General features: G+C 44.4%; 2 protein-coding genes across 2 annotated transcripts in view; one reads left to right on the forward strand and one right to left on the reverse strand.

The window, feature by feature from the left end:
* Window positions 1–16,276, forward strand: part of MTHFSD (methenyltetrahydrofolate synthetase domain containing) — a 106,720-nt gene that overhangs the window by 31,307 nt on the left and 59,137 nt on the right. The window lies entirely within an intron of this gene.
* FOXC2 (forkhead box C2) lies at window positions 7,256–10,023 on the reverse strand. Its single transcript, XM_069085605.1, has one exon. It carries the CDS (start codon window positions 9,684–9,686, stop codon window positions 8,166–8,168), a length of 1,521 nt encoding a protein of 506 aa, XP_068941706.1. The 5' UTR covers window positions 9,687–10,023; the 3' UTR covers window positions 7,256–8,165.

Raw genomic sequence — 16,276 nt, forward strand, 5'->3', positions numbered from 1 at the left:
AATTCTGCTCTAGTCTCCTAGGTGGGAGGGAGAGGGAGGAAAAGGGTCAGGGCAGTGGGCCTAATTCTGTACAAAGTGAAAGACTGCATAAGAATGGTCAATGAAATGTTGCCCTGCTGAAGACTAAAACTAAAACTATAACCAATAATTATAGAAGCATCATATAGCCCACTTGATAGCTCATAGATTATTAGAGGTGGAAAGACCCTTGGACATCAATTATCACTGTCTCATTTTACAAAGGATGACTAAGCCCTGAGAGCAGAAGTGACTTACCGAGGATCTCATAGTTTGCAAGTAGCAGAACCAAAACTCAAATCCACATCATCTAACTCTCAGCCCAAGGCTCTTTCCACGACAGTCACTTTTAGGAGGGGGATGGGGATAGAGGGAAATGACTGTATATTTTTAGTAGAATTTTTTAGGCTTTCAGAGGAAGGCCTCAGAGATCCTCTAGTCCAATGTATATCTCATTAAAATCCCCTCTGCACAATACTAGAAATGATACTAAATGTGCTTTATGAAGACTGTGCTTTATGGAAACTTCAAGTTACCAAAATCCCATTAATCTCCTTTTCTCATTTCAATAATTCTAGAAATAAAACTGCTTTGTTTTTAAGTGAAAAACACATTGTCATCTCCAGTGTCATGAGACTACTGAGAACTAGCCTGTATGCATTCTGTATCATCCTTAGAAATAATGATGAAAGATGTATGGGAAAATAATGGGAAACAGAGAAGCAATATCTTTAAATTGCAAATCACTTGGGAGAAGAGTAAAAAATAATCCTGGTCTTCCCTCTACAGTTGTGCCAGTGTACAGATGTTTGAAACATTTGAATCCTAAAACGTTCAAATGTAATTTGGAGTTTTGACTTAGGCCTGGCCTGTGGTGGAAAAGGGGGTGGTGCCCTTTATAGTTGTCTGTGTTTCTGATCTACCTACTATATACTATAAGCAAGTAGAGGACAAAAAACATATCTTAGCTATGTTTTATATTTCACACAGCATTAAGTATATGCTCTGTACACATTACTATATATCAAGGTGAATTTACAATAAGAGGAATTGTGAGCTGGGGAGAAAGACAAGATCTGAAGGATCTGAAATTCACAGTACCTTTGAATTAAGAGTCAGTATCCTTATACTGTGGTCTTTTTCTCAGGAAGAGTAAGAAAGCTAAATGGGGATGAGGTAGAAAAAGTACTGGACTGGGAATCAGGACACCTAGGTTAAAATGCTGGTTCTTCCCGTGAATAATCCTATAGCCTTGGATTAGCCATATCCCCTGCCTGAGACTCAGTTTTTCTTCCACCTAAAATAAGGGTGTGTGTGGAACAAGATCTCTTTTGTTGGGTTGGTTTTTATTAGTTCAATGATTTAATTGGCATAGGAAATTCATGCATGAGGAAACTCCCTCTTCCAATTCATATTGGCATTTGCTCTGCAATATATAACCTTAGACAGGTGGGCTTACCACTTGCTTAGGATCACACAGCCATGATGTGTCAAATGAAGGACTTAAATTCATACCATGCTAGCTCCAAAGTCAGCTTTGACAATAAAGATATAAAACTTTAGGAAGGAAAGAAAACACTTGGGTTTTCTGCTTTGTATTGTATGAGTCTGAAGTTAAGCCCTTGTTTGGGTGTGAAGAAATTTTTTAAAAAACCAAAGGTGTCATCTATAACCTCCATTTTAGCTTATGGTTCCTCTCTCTCTCTCTCTCTCTCTCTCTCTCTCTCTCCCCCCCACACACAGAGTAATTTTTTTGCCTTTTTTAGGGCAATTGGGGTTAAGTGACTTGCCCAAGGTCACACGGCTAGCTTTTGTGTTAAGTGAGGCCAGATTTGAACTCAGGTCCTCCTGACTCCAGGGCTGGTGCTCTATCCACTGTCCCACCTAACCGCCCCTATACACACACTATTTTTGCCTGAAATATCCAGATAATAGAGGCAGAAAAGCATTTTATATTGTCATATGAATGAATGCCAGCCACCATTTTCCACTTGACTTTGTGTAGGAGCCAACTGAAAGGGAAAAACAAAACTGTAAATGGCCACCTTATGGAACTAACACTGGAAGAGTGTTACATAGGAGTCCTAGGATCGATCAGCTTGGTCATCAGAACAGACTACAGGGAAAGGAATGATCTTCACTACCCCCAAAAGAGAGAAAGAGAAGAGAGTTCACTCTACAATGGGAGGGGGGAGGGAGACTAAAAATGAAATTTTTACTTTCACCTCTAGGACCAATCTACCTCAAACAGGAAAGGATTTAGTCTTACCTTTCTCAAGACTACTTTGGAAGCAGTTGGGTCCCACTCAGGACAATAATACACCCACTCCCCTAACTGAAGTAACTTCACACACATGCTTATGTATTAAGTACACACTATTGCTGGCAGTGATGAAGATATATGTGTGTATAAACATATATACACACATACACATAAACAAGCATATACATGAATATACATATATGTATATGAATATTGATGTGTTATATGTATTCTATACCATTTCTTTCCTATTTGTCTTCTTTTATGCATCATATCCTATGTATTTTGTTTTATGAATTAAGAAACATTCTGAGAAGTTGTCCATAGGCTTCCTGGACTGTCGAAATGGTCCAGGACACACAAAAAAGTTAAGAATCTCTAAGCCCTAGAAACAGTATGTGAAGGCAAGAAATCCCTCTCCCTCTTTCTAACTATTCTTCTCTCTTTAATCTTTTATCACACATAACCTCAAGAAACAATATGGAGGTTAGCCAACTAAGTAGCCCGGTCTGTGTTACATAAGACTGTGGGAATACAGGCAGCCCTCACTCCCTGTAAATTTCTCAGCGCTGATCTAGCCTCAGAGCCTTACACACAGTAAGCACTTAATAAATGTTTTCCGATTTAGATTGGGAGCCTGGTTCTTGGAAAAAGACTGTCGCCCTCTTCTTCTCGCTGCACAGCAAGAATTCTGGAAATGTGAAGGGAAAGGTTTAAAGGTTTAAGATGTGTTATTTTTATCACCCTCCAGTAGCTTTCCAGGACGGCGGTATCACCTGTCTTTGCACACGGTGAGAAACGTTTCCTCCGAGGCGAGCTCCTTTCTAAAAACAAAACATTTAAAACGCCTCAGAGAGGTCATTATGGGCGCACAGCACAATAAAGGCTAGAGCAGTTAGTAGAATCACAAAGTTGAAAGTATGTCAAATACGTGTGGGGCCGAGGCGAAGAATATGCTGATTGCCTTCGGACAAATCTGCCGCAAAAGGGGGAGTGAGACGCTGTCCCAGGAGCTCCTAGGGAGCTGAAGCATCCATCACCTTCAGGACTTTAGGCCCGCTTTACGTGTGTGATGGCCTGTCTGAAGTCTGCCTTCTACAGTACAAAACCCTGCTCCAGGTACTCGAATGATCTGAGCTGAGCCAGTGGAAAACCTCCCCTGACTGGGTACATCGCTCACAGCGACACACGTCTGCAGTATTCTGTCAGTCTGTCGATCAGACCGTCTGTCTGTGCCTCTGTATGCCTGTTCCTGTATCACATGTTCACACAAAGGAAACGAATGGCCCCGGACGTTGCATTGCACCAAATCCACGACCAGGAAGCTCCGCAGGAAAAGAAAAAGAAGAGGAGAGGAGAGAAGAGAGGAGAGGAGAGGGGCTGGGGGGTGGGGGCCGGGACAGGGAGCCTCTCTTCAAGTCCGGCGTCATTGCTCTGTCTGTGACTTCGGTTATGGTTATCGATCCAATTTCTCAGGTCAGATCCCTAGTGTCGCCCTTTGAATCTTCGTAGGGAAAGAGGTTAACGAGAAGAGACTAGAGAGGAGAGCTCAGTTCAAAGGGAAGATGGGTGCTACTTTTTCTGCATTCCTCTACCCCCTCCCATCTTTTAATAAAATTCTCCACATCTGCAACTCCCCTTCCAATAAGGGCCTGTTCAAGACAGTAGGCAGGCTCTGTAAGAGATTGTGTGAACTGCGGATGAAAGTGGCCCAAACTTTTCCTTTTTCTTCCTATTTTAATCTCAGCTTCTTTTGTCTCCTGGGGAAGCTGGACAGAAAGAGCTGAGCGCTCAAGGCCTTTGCTTGAAACCATGAAAAAGAACTGGGACCAAACTAGAGACTGAGCCAATAATTGTAAATGTGTGTCCTCTAAAACGCTCCTCTTCTCTCCTCCTCCAGGCCCCACTTCAAACACACACCATCCCAGGCTGTTAAAGGACAATCACATCCCTTCCACACCCTGAGTCAGGGCTGGGTATAAGGAGCCTCCATGTAGCCTAACCACCCTGTAGGACTGAGAAATGAGGGCTTCCACCAGCTCACATCAGTGCACTCTCTTCCCTAGGACTGTGGAGTTTGGAAATTTTCCCTCCACTTGATCTTTTAGGATCTGTTAGAGAAATCCAGGTCTAGTAACAAATTCCTAAAGCTGTAACTGTCCAGGACACTGACCGGGAAAAGAAACCAGTTGTTACTACTTTGATCCCAAGGCTCTCGAGTTAGTTCCGGTGCTCGGTGCTTAGCCATATTTTTAAGCTGTCCTGGAGTGGTTGTTTCCCCCCGCCCCCCACCCTTAAAACTGGTCCAGAGAATCAGAACTTGGAAGCCTAATATTTAACTCTCCCCTTCCCAGAATAGTTACTTCTATTTCCTTGGAGTCTTTTTGGTTTCTTTTGGGGTATGTTTGGGTACTAACCAAGGGTGACTGACTACAGAAGGGCTCAAGTCTCAATACCGATTCAAGACAGTGTGGAGAAGTCCCCTCCCCGGCTGCAGTCTCTGTCTGCCGCCCAGTGAGTGCTGCACCCCCACCGCCCTACCCCACCTCAAGTCACAGACTTCTTTCTTAGTTTTCCAAGGCTTCCTTCAGCCTGTTTCTTCGGTCCAGTGCACCGTCTAGGAAGAAAAGAAGTGGGGGGGGGGGGTGGGGGGGGCGAGAGCGCGGCGAAACGGGGAAGGGGGTCTTTCGGAACTGTCCAGCAGAAAGCGCTTCTCATTCTGAGGGCTGCAGCTGTCGTGGATTTCTAAGGTGAGAATAACTTCCTACGTAGAACACTAGCCTACGCAGTTTGAGGGTCACAGGGCCAAGAGTTCAGCCTGCTAGGGGCTTGTTCCTTCCCCAGCGTCCCCAGAACAGAACTGGGCCTCCAGTCTGGCCTGAGGTAGCTTTAATATGTTTCCAAGTGCCTGGGGATTGGCCAAAGAGTAGGCCAGAGGTCTTGAAGTTCCTGAGACATAGAGATTCTTCTAGCCTTCGTGTCAGTCACTAGCCCCACCTGCAGCTGGCCGAAGGTGGGGGAAAGAAGGGCCTGCTTGGAAAGAATGATGAAAAGCATCTGAGAGAATGTAGCAGTTCGAGGGAGCCCAGAAGATCCCCCTCAGTCTGTCACCTCCCACAGAGCTCTGGTCTTGGTCTTTTTTTTTGGGGGGGGGGAGGTCCAAGAGGTTGCAGGCTACACTGTTTTGTTGTTGTTGTTTTTAATATTTCTGCTGGGCCTTCTACAGGGAACTGTCAGCCTGGGCAGGCTCGCGCTGAGGAGCTGCCATGCCCCCTCCCCCATTTGTGCCACCCATTCAACCAGAGCAATATATATTAATCCAGCAGCCCGAGCTACCAGGACCGACAAGAGAAAAGGACACTGTGGAATCAATTTTCACTAGAGTTTTAATACTTTTGTTGTAGCTGTGAGTGGATCTTTTTCTCCTCCACCTCAATCTTTCTTCTTTCCTCATCTGTCCCATCTCACTTAAACCTATCTATTTAATCTCCAGATAATTAAAATTGGAGAGCTTTCCTGGCATCTAACGCAAAGGAAAACTTTCCAGGAAACCAGTCTGGAGCATCCCAGGAACCATAAAGTTTCTACCACTAAAAGTCTTATAGTCATGTTATTCTTTTCACTAATTGTTTCAATAACTTGAAGAAAACGAGCATCAAATCGAAATTGGACCATCAATTGCCAATGGCATCTTCCCACCTATTCCACTCTAAAGCACCTGAGACCTATTGATGCAATCTCTCTCCTACTTCCTTAAATAATATTTAGAATAGGAATACAAAGCTCTGCTCTAGTGATATTTTCCAATGCTATTTTAGCTATCTTAGCATCTATTAGGCATGTATTCACTTAAAGATCAACCCTGGATTAAAATAATATCACAAGTCACTTTCAGGAAAAAAAAACCTCAATCCTGGGAAAATGCATTGAAATATGAATCATTTTGCCATCAAAATAGTATTTTCACGAAAAAACTTAATATTGGAGAGGTTGGTTTCAGTGGGAATAGGTCAAGATTCTGACTGGGAAAGAAGGGACAGAAGCATTCACTGGAGTGAAGTGGGGGAATTTTTTTTCTCCCAGAGAATGAAGCAGATGATAAAATGCTCTATTTTCAAATAATAGGATAACAGGATATCAATAAAACAGAGGAGATGAAAGGGAGGAGAGAATGAAGAGAACCGATAGTCTCTGAACTTTAAAATAAACCCAGAAAAAAAATGGACTTCTTAGTTCTTAAAATCTAGAAAATTATTTTTTTTGACAAAAATATAAGCATTTCTGTGGGTTGGGAATGAGGATGGTAAGGTAAGGAATTTATAAATCAAATTCAAAAGTATCCAATTCTTCCCACCAGATTCCTGGCTTCAGAAATGTGGCCAGCACTGATTTTGCCACTGAAATGAAAGAGGTTTAAGCCCTAATGAAATTATCTAGGTCCACTCTGGTGAATGTGTTACTATCATAAAAACTTCCTAGGACTGAAAGCCCTCATCCATTTAAAAAGGAAGGAGAGAACTAAACAACCAAGTAAGGTCCATGGTATTTATCATTTTTATGCCTCATTCCCATAAATTGGAAGATTGTTAGAAATATCCATATCTGATTGCAACATTTCTCTAATCAATTGCACATTTGCAATATCTCCAATTGATTAATATTGCAATGTTCAGACTGATTTCTAGTAAAAAAAAAAAACCATTTTATCTTTAGTATAATTTATTTCTAGTGGGATTTGCGATGAATATCAAACCCATTCCTTTTTTAAGAAACAAACCAAAAAATTGTGGCAGTTCCTCCTCATCTGTAGGTGATGAGTAATGATAGATATAGATGGATGGGCACACACATAGTATTTATGTTAAAAATGTGCATTATACACATGCATACACCCACATTTTTAAAAATAAGAAAAACAGGTGTGTTTTAGAGCAACCTTTGGAAGATGCAAAGACACAAACACACTGGCCAAGCTTTGAGCAGGAAAACAACATAGATTTATTTTAAAGTAAGTACAACAGTCAAGACCACATCAGACAAACAAAGGTGAAGCAAAAAAAAAAAAAAAAAAAAAAATAGGGTTGTTTTTTTTTTTTTTTAAGGAATGCTCAGGGTCGAGTCTACTATACAAAATATCACACTTTGTAAATAAAAATGACCAGATGCTTGACTTCTTTCTCCACCAACAAAAATAAATTATTTCCTTATTCTGTGAGAGGAACTCTAAGTGGAAAGAAAGTCTACTGCATAATTGAACAACAACGAAAGTACAAATCTTTTGTATTCGACTGGGCAGTTAGAGGTTGTTGGGAGACATTTAAAAAATCCAGTGAACTCAACTTTAAATATTATATTAATGGCTCTGAGTTAGCCTGATTAGAATTCCACACACTTTACAACACTGTAAGAGAACGTAAAAGGACACAGCATATACATACGCATGTACTCTATATACTCGCACTTAGAGCAATGTGCGGTATAGAGAAAGTCGTATAACGATCGCTAAGATATTGGTCCGTAACTTACTTTCTGAGACCCCAGAACTGAGCATAATGAAGCCATTCTGCTTAAAAGACGGAGGGGGGGGGGTGTTTTTTAATATATATATATATATGTATATAAAGATTGGTTCATTTGGGTTAGTTGTTTGTCTTTGGCAAGTCGGATTGGCTGGTCTGGAATCCCAGAAACTGGGACAGCAATTTAAAGTTACCTGCACAAGTCTCAGAGGGCTCTCTTCTCTCGGGTCCGCTGGTAAGTTTTTGTCCAAATGTTGTTCGTCTCTGCAGCCATAAGTGTTTGTAAAAGTCACCGGCTGGGAATGTGGGGAGAGGGGAGTCATCCAGGCGGACTGGAGCGGGGTCGGGGGCGGGGGTTTGGGGAGTCAGTATTTAGTGCAGTCATAGGAATAGGGGTTGGCGTGGCGGTATATGGAGGGCGTGGATCGATACGGGAGCTGACAGCTAGTGTTGCTGCTCACCTGGTGCTCGCCGAGGGCCGAACTCTCGATTCCCAGCCGATGGGAGTTGAACATCTCCCGTACGTTGGGGAAAGTCTGCTGCTGGGCTGCAAACGTGTGACCGGGGAGGTGGTTCAGTTCCCCGCTGTGGTTCAGATACCAAGAAGCCGCCTGACTTGCGGCAGAGCCGGTCTGGGGCTGGGGTTGCTGAGGAGGCGGCGGTGGCGGTGGCGGCTGCGGGTGCCCGTGGTGAGGGTGGTGCTGGGGATGGTGGTGGCCGGAGCCGGCTAGTGCGCCCTCCTGGCTAGCCGCAAGGCCGAGTGTGCTTAAGGGCGAAGTGGTGCCGTTGGGATGGTCAGACATGGCCTCCTCCAAGACCGCCGGGCCGCACATGGGCGACGGCCTCTCCCCTCCAGTGTAGAGGCTCATGGCCCGCATACTGCATTGGTAGCTCCCGCCTGTGTCCACGCCCTGAGGACAGGACTGGCTGTAGGCTGCCGGGGGCGCCTGACCATAAGGCAGAGCCAGCGAGGACACCACGAGTCCCGTCCTGCCGGACACTGGGCTCAGGTCCCCGCCGGGGGGCGAAGTTCTCAGGGTCATGATGTTTTCTACGCTGAAACCAGAAAGCCCGTTACCCGACGGATGGTGGTCGGGCAGCGAACCCTCGGTGGAGCCGGACGGCGTGGAGGCCACGCTGCGGGGGCTGTCCCGAAGTGCGCTGCCACTCTCTGGGCTCAGGGTCTCCACCTTGGTGATGACGGGCAAGTCGGGCGACGAGGCCTCGCTTTTGATCACCACCTTCTTCTCGACCTCCTTGGGGGTGTCGGAGCTGGAGAGAGGGGCTCCTGCATGGGCAGCAGAGCCTTTGGGCGCTTGGGGGGGCGGTTCCTTAAGGTGCCCGCGCTCCTCCTTCTCCTTGGGCACGTCCTTCTTTTTGAAGCGCCGCCGCCGCCGTAGGAAGCTGCCGTTCTCAAACATGTTGTAGGAGTCCGGGTCCAGAGTCCAGTAGCTGCCCTTGCCCGGCTTCTTGTCGTCCCGGGGCACCTTGACGAAGCATTCGTTGAGCGAGAGGTTGTGACGGATGCTGTTCTGCCAACCCTGTTTGTTCTCCCGGTAGAAAGGGAAGCGGTCCATAATGAACTGATAAATGCCATTCAGGGTGATCTTTTTCTCTGGAGCGTTCTGGATGGCCATGGTAATGAGCGCGATGTAGCTATAGGGCGGTTTCACCAGGTCCTTGGGAGCCGTAGGCTGGTGGTGGTGGTAAGGCCCGTAGGAGCGGCCCATGCCCGCCCCGTACTGGTCGGGGTGGCCCGAGTAGACGCTCATGGGGCTAGCCATGCTGCCGTAGGTACCCGCCGCCCGATAGTAATTCTGCTCGCTCAAGTACGGCACTACTCCCAGGGCATTGGGATCCGCCGACACCGAGTAGCGAGCCTGCATCCTGGAAAACGGCTCCCCCGCCGGCGGCACAGGGACTGCGGGCAGGGGCAAGGGGGAGGAGGGCGGGGGAGGGGGCGAGAGAGCCCCAGAGGAGGCGGGGGAGCCCAAGGCGTCGGTGTGAGAGTCTCGGAGACAGTCTACGAAGGGCACCCAGGGGAGTGGGGGAGACGGAGCCTTGGACGCGCGCCGCCCAAATCCAAGCCCAGCTCTTTCAGCGGCCCCAGCAGCGAAGAATCAGCATCCTTTGGAGTGACCCGAAGACGAGTGTCGGCTAAATCGAAATAGATTTAGGTCTGGTTTGGTTCACAGAAATCTAAAGGTCTGGGACGACTTTCCGGGAGGGTCGCAGCCTGGAGTCCGCTCGCTTGTAGGAAGGAGAATGGGAGGAGAGAAGGGGGGGAAAAAGCCAAAAGGCAGGACGAGGGGGGATGGGGTGGGGAGTGGGAGAAGAATTTTAAAACCCTCCCCGAAAAGAACCCCCAGTTCTCGAGAAATAGAGGCAGCTCGCGAACGGAGGTCGTCAGTCCGTCTGTGTCCAGTGCGTCTGTCTGCGAGGAGCCAGCGAGTCCGAAAAAGTCAAACTCCCTTTTTAGGGTTTGGGAAAGTTTTCAAAACTCTTCTTGCTGAAAGCGAGTTTTTACTTTCCTTTGGCCACACCTCCTCTTCTCAACTTTAGACCAATCACCAATCAGTGTCCCGGAGTTGTAACCAATCAAGACCAGGAGCGCTAAGAACCCGGCGGCGCTAAGACCCTACCCTTCCACACTGACCTGGGATTTGGAGCTTCGAGTCTTAATGCGAAAAGGGTTTTTATATTATTGTTGTTGTTGTTACATTTTACATTTTAATTTTTATTATCTTATTTTGTTGGCTGTTACTAGATATATTAAGAGTAAAGACTAAAATATCTTAAACTGATCTTTTACCAAACTATTTTTCTCCCTGAAAGGCGTTCAATCGAAAAAAAAAAAATTCTAGTTCTTGGAGTTATTTGATTACTAATTTAAGACGTGACCAGGAGCACAGATCTAGGGAATTATTTGTTGTTTAGTGAATAATTCTAAAAAGAATTCGCTCCCTTTACTCCCGTCTCATCTAAGGTCTTCTTTTCTCTCATTCTTAGCAAATATTCAAAGGGCCTCTCTGTTTTGCACTCACAATGTTAATTAAATGATAATTAATCACCGGCAGTCATTTGTCCGGCTTTCCAAAATGCCTGACAAGAATTAACTGTGGGAGTTATTTTTTTTTAATTACGATCAAACTGAATTTCACTTTTCTCCATATGAAGTGTATAACACCGAGTCTACGCGTAAAGTGAAATGGAAAATATAGTAAGTATCCGGAGGATTCGATCAGTATTGAGAAATCATTTGAATATAAATTATTTCTCCTTCTCCAAGGGCAAGCATTTTTTTTCCCCAGGAGTTGAGAAGATAAGAGTGCCCAAAATGTATATAGATCATCGCCTCTTCTTTTCACTTCTCGCCTGTGCACACAAAGCCTGTGAACGTCGGTTTGGCTTTTTCTACCTTTTGTGAAGGAACGAGACAGCCTTTGACAAATAACTACTGCGTTTTCTATAGATGTTATTTTTAAAACCAAATCGTCCACAGCTTCTGTCTGGTGCAAGCCCAGGAGAACGAGGCTGGGGGCTAAGGAGGTCTGGATAACTTTTCCGAAGTAAAAAGAAACCCCGACTTCCTTGTTTCTGTAATGGTTCCATTAGAGACAATTAAGATCGAGTTAATTAGAGAAGCAACTGAGCTGAGTGCAAATTGGAAGTTTTGCAGGGCTGCTAAGAACTAAGCCAGGCTGATTGTGCAAACAACTGATCTCTAAAGCAAACAAATGTTTTTCAGGAGAAAGTCTCAAACCTCTTTTCCTCCTCCCGAAATCTCTTTGGGATCCAAATACTGAGAATGGGTAGAGGGTGAGATTCAAAGTTAAACTGATGGAAATAGCAGGGTTATAAATTCTTTACACCCTCATACCTTTAAACAGAGATTCTTGGGCTCTAATATTGTTCTCCATCCTAACGTACAAATAAATATCCAGCTCCCTCTCTGCCTCAATTCCCCCTACCCCCTCAAATTACCCTTTGGCAATTTGTTTACGCGTGTGTTTATTTTATTAGCATTAGTCCCATCACACCTTTGCTAATGTGAGCTTCTTCCCTCCTTTCCCCTAGGGTTCTATGGCTGCAAGAGCGAAATGTCAGGCTCCTTCCGAGGAAGGTTATCTGCTCCTTAGGATGAGTGCAGATAAATTGCTCCTACTTATTGCTGCAGTTTATACTGTCAACTCTTCCTTCAATTGCATTTTCCATCCCACAAGATATTTATAGCACCAACCCTTCACTCCCAAGATTCACAAAGGTGGGTAACAGATATTGGGAGAAGCTAATTTGTTTCTTCCTTTTAAAATAAAGGGATATATAGAGAAGGATGAGAGAAGGGATTTTGTTTTTTATTTTTTGAGGAAATGCTCCCACTCATAAAAGCAAAGTAACGGGGAGAGAATTTACAGCGAGTTTTTGGTATGTTGAACACTGTCCATCAGTTTTTTATTATTTTTTTTAATGGAAGGTATGAGTACTTTCTCTAACTTGACACTCGTTTTTGTTTTGGTTTGGTTTGAGGGGGTATTATTATTTTTTTTTTTTTTGCAAGGAAGGGAATTAAAGCTTCTTTAGAGTTACTGAGCTCCCAGTTCATAAAGTAAAAAGCATAAGAGAAATTTCTCCCCCCCCCCGCAACTTTCCCCCTCCCATCGTCAACATCACCACATTAGGTGATGGAATTTTAAAGCTGATTCTTAATAAAAAACCAATTCTACCAAATAATAGTGCCTTTCTCGTGAAGTCGTGACAGGCATCCTGACTTCTTCGGGAATTTTCTCTAGAAATGCAAAAATATTGATCGATAAACACTCCTGGTTTGGAGACTTCCTGGAATATTATTTTCTCTGATTTTACGAGGTGTTTTCTAACAAATAGCTTTATCACATCATACCTCCTATCCCCAGCACATGTCCAAAATAAAAACGTAACGGCTGTGGAAAGTACATGTCAAGTTTGCATTTGTAAGTTTGTCTAAATTTAAACTAATATAGTCTTAAAAGTAGAAGGCCCAGTTTCCATAGGAGTTGGGGTGGGGGAGGGGGATCCCTACAACCAAGAGACCAAAAAGGTGAGAGAGACATAGTCCTTTTCCCCTGGAATTAGTTCTCTCCAAGTCTCAGTAGGACTCCAAGAAAGATGTTTGTTCAGGTTATTAAAACAACACCTTCCCCACACCTGGAACTCACAAAAGCTATGCTTTCGACCTCTTTATTTAACCTGCATGGCAACTTAGAGAATTTCAGAACTGTTAAGGATATTAGAGTCATTTAACTCATTTTCTTATTTTTGTTAACTATAAAACAAACTTTTGCCTCCTCTGTGGAGGTGAATGACTTGCCCAAGGGCACATAGCTAGTCAGCGGGAGAGTTGGTTCTGAAAACTAGGTCTCCTGGCTAGTCTCGAGGCCGATTCTCTCTTCTTTTCACTACACCCTGCTGAAATTGCCCACGAAATGGTTTCACGAGCTAGTTTTCTTCCCTTTCCCTTGGAAGTTCCCTGAATGTACTAAAAGGGGAATTGGACCCTGGAAGAATCATCTGTATCTGAAATAACAAATGACTTTCAAACATTAGCTTCATTTCATTCCTGACCCATGGCCCTCTCTCTCTCTCTCTCTCTCTCTCTCTCTCTCTCTCTCTCTCTCTCTCTCTCTCTCTCTCTCTCTCTCTCGCTCGCTTCTGTCTCTCTCTACGCCTGGTAGCTGTTCACCTGAAGGTCCTTCAATGGTTGACTTTCTGGGTGTTGGCGCCCCCCGGAGGGTAACCTGAGGTATGCTACAGTTGGGGGAAGGGGGGAGGAGAATACCAAAGGTTTCCTCGGTCAAAATGAAGGTGCTGGCACCTTATGGATTTAGCTGGTAATGCACAGCACCCGTCGAGCCTGCAAGAAAGATTTTTGCTTGTCAGATTTTCTTTTGGGCTCAACGATTGTATAAATTGCCTTGAATGGATCGGTTCTTCTTCTTCTTCCATTTTTTTTTTCTCTAAAGAAAAATCACATTGTGTCGTTGCAAGTGTACCTGAAACCAAAACAACTCTCTAAGAATCACTTGGAAGGGACAGAGGAGGGATTCTGGGTGTTCGTCCCCAAACATATCTGAAGTCTTTACTGGGTGAATATCTCGGGGCTTTGAGCCAACGGGATCTCGGAGAAACCTTTGCAGGCAGAGCTGAACCAATCCCCTCTACAATTTCTTCCTGTTGGAGCTGACGCCGAGGACCCAGGCCTTGGAGGGGGTACACTGACAAGGCTCGTTGGGTGCTAGGTGCGGGAGTCCCTGAGGGTTTTGAGAGTCCCATTCATTGTTCCCTTGACTCTGGTCTTTTCGCCGGGAACCAACTAACCAGCTAGCTGGAGAAAGGGGCGAAGAGATTTTTCTGCTCATTACTTTGTTTCATTTATCTAAGCAGAAGAGGTTCTGACATGGATTTGAATCGCAAAACCTGGATCTTCTGAGACACCTCGGCGTGAAGAGGAATTACCGGGGAGGAGGGAAGGGGAGAGCTCTCTCTCTCTCTCTCTCTCTCTCTCTCTCCCCCCTCTCCTTCCTTCTCCCTTTTCTTCCCTCTCTTCCCCCCCTCTCTCTCCCTCTCTCTGTCTCCCCCCCACCTTTGAATTCTGCCATTTAACTTTAAACATCCAGATGTTTTCACATGACAGTGAAAAAAGCACTAGCCTTTGAGTCAGAAAAACCGGGTCCAAGTACCGCTTCGCAAAATGACCCCAAACTACTGAACCCACTTCGGGGGTTAATAACACGTGTACCTCCTGCCCCGAAGGGATGTTGTAAGGAAAGCGTACTGTAAGCATTAAATCACTATAAAATTGCCAATTATTATTGTTACTTTTAGGAAACACTCAACATTTATTCTTCGCATTCCCTACAAAACTCCCTTTTGCAGCCGCTGCCACTGAAACGTCAAACTTCTTACTGTTGACTCGGCAATATTGCTCGGCGCATAAAGACATCTGGGACTATTCTACTCACTCCCGCATCTGTAAATACTATTGCCTTTGTCTGTGAAAAAGGTCTTTTAAGAAGATAGCCGAATTACTCTAGCTGCTCCCGAGATCACCAGAACCTTGGTGGGAAACTGAAGGTCCCTCCACTTGGCTTCGGGGTCCTTCTTTTCACTTGTAACAGCCATCTCTTTCCCCCTTTTCTCCCCCAAATTGATGACACACAACAACCCGAAGGCATAGTGTTTATTGGACCAAAAGGGAGTTAATTCACTGTGTCCGAAGATGCAGTAAAGTTGGTTCTGAAAGTAATAGATTTCTCTGGGTCCAGTCTGAGTAGCTAAATCAAAGTTTGTAGGATTCCGGGGAGAAGAAAAGGAATATTTAAACTCCTGCACATTCTATGAACACGTTTAACTTCCTGAAAATTAGAGATTCTTTAAATAGTTCAAATTGACGGCATCTTTGCATACAGGCACGAACACTCGAGTCATACACCATAGGTGTGCGTTCTAAAGTATGCCTTATATTTAGAAGAGAGAAATGCTTTTTGGAATACATAGAGACTCAAAGTTCATAAAAGGCCATCTTTTAAATTGCACTGCCTTGAAATCCCCTAATTAACCTCAAGGCTTAAAAAGACTCCTTGTGGCTTCCAGGTACTAACTTCTTGAGTGACAACGGTCAGAAAGATGCATTAGACCTCCCCCCTCCCCTCCCCCTCTTCCCCCACTGCTTCCCGCCCCCCTCACTGCCACGCTACAATTCCCTGAGTTTGGAAAGGAGGATGGAGGGGAACTGAACTGAAAAGAGTATTTGTTTTTCTGATTTAAAAGAGCCCATCTTTGGAGTCTGGGGGAAGAAGGAAAGTCTTCTCCCAACCAGTGCTCTGCAAACCAGGGCCAGGATCCGAATTAAGCAATCTGGGAGAGCATTAGAATTATGAACCCTATTTTCCAAGCAACCAAAATGAATGTTGGGCGGTAAGTTGGGTCCTTAGCAAGGAAGAACCATAAACTTCAGGTCATTTAGTAAAGGAGAAAGAAGCACCTATAGTGGTACCCAATAAATTCCCCTCCAACAGGGGAGGAGCTCAGGGAAATCAGGCTGTGGCTATTATTTGATGATTAGATGAGGTGCATTAAAAAGAGACAATTTCAGAAGTACAGAAGAGGGAAAGTATTTTAAAAATCATTTAATTCAACCCTCTCATGTTAGAAGAAAAGAAAAATTAAGATCCAAATAGAGAAATTACTTAAGGTCACATAATTAGTGACATTTCTCTGACCTTTGCTTTTGGTGAAAATATTTTCCCACACAAAAAGTCAAGTGCTAAAGAAAGTCTTACCTGAATCACCATTAACAATTATTAATAAGAAGTAATAATCATTATTTACATGTTCATAAAACTTTACAGTTTACAAAGTACTTTGACAAATAATTTGCTCATAACAACCTTCCAAGGCAGACAGTATCCTGCCCACTTTGTAAATGAAGTAATTGAGA

This window comes from Petaurus breviceps, unplaced genomic scaffold, assembly GCF_028583685.1.
Source record: "Petaurus breviceps papuanus isolate PSGF00001 unplaced genomic scaffold, PetGlider_PUasm1.0 176, whole genome shotgun sequence".
Taxonomy (NCBI): Eukaryota; Metazoa; Chordata; class Mammalia; order Diprotodontia; family Petauridae; genus Petaurus; species Petaurus breviceps.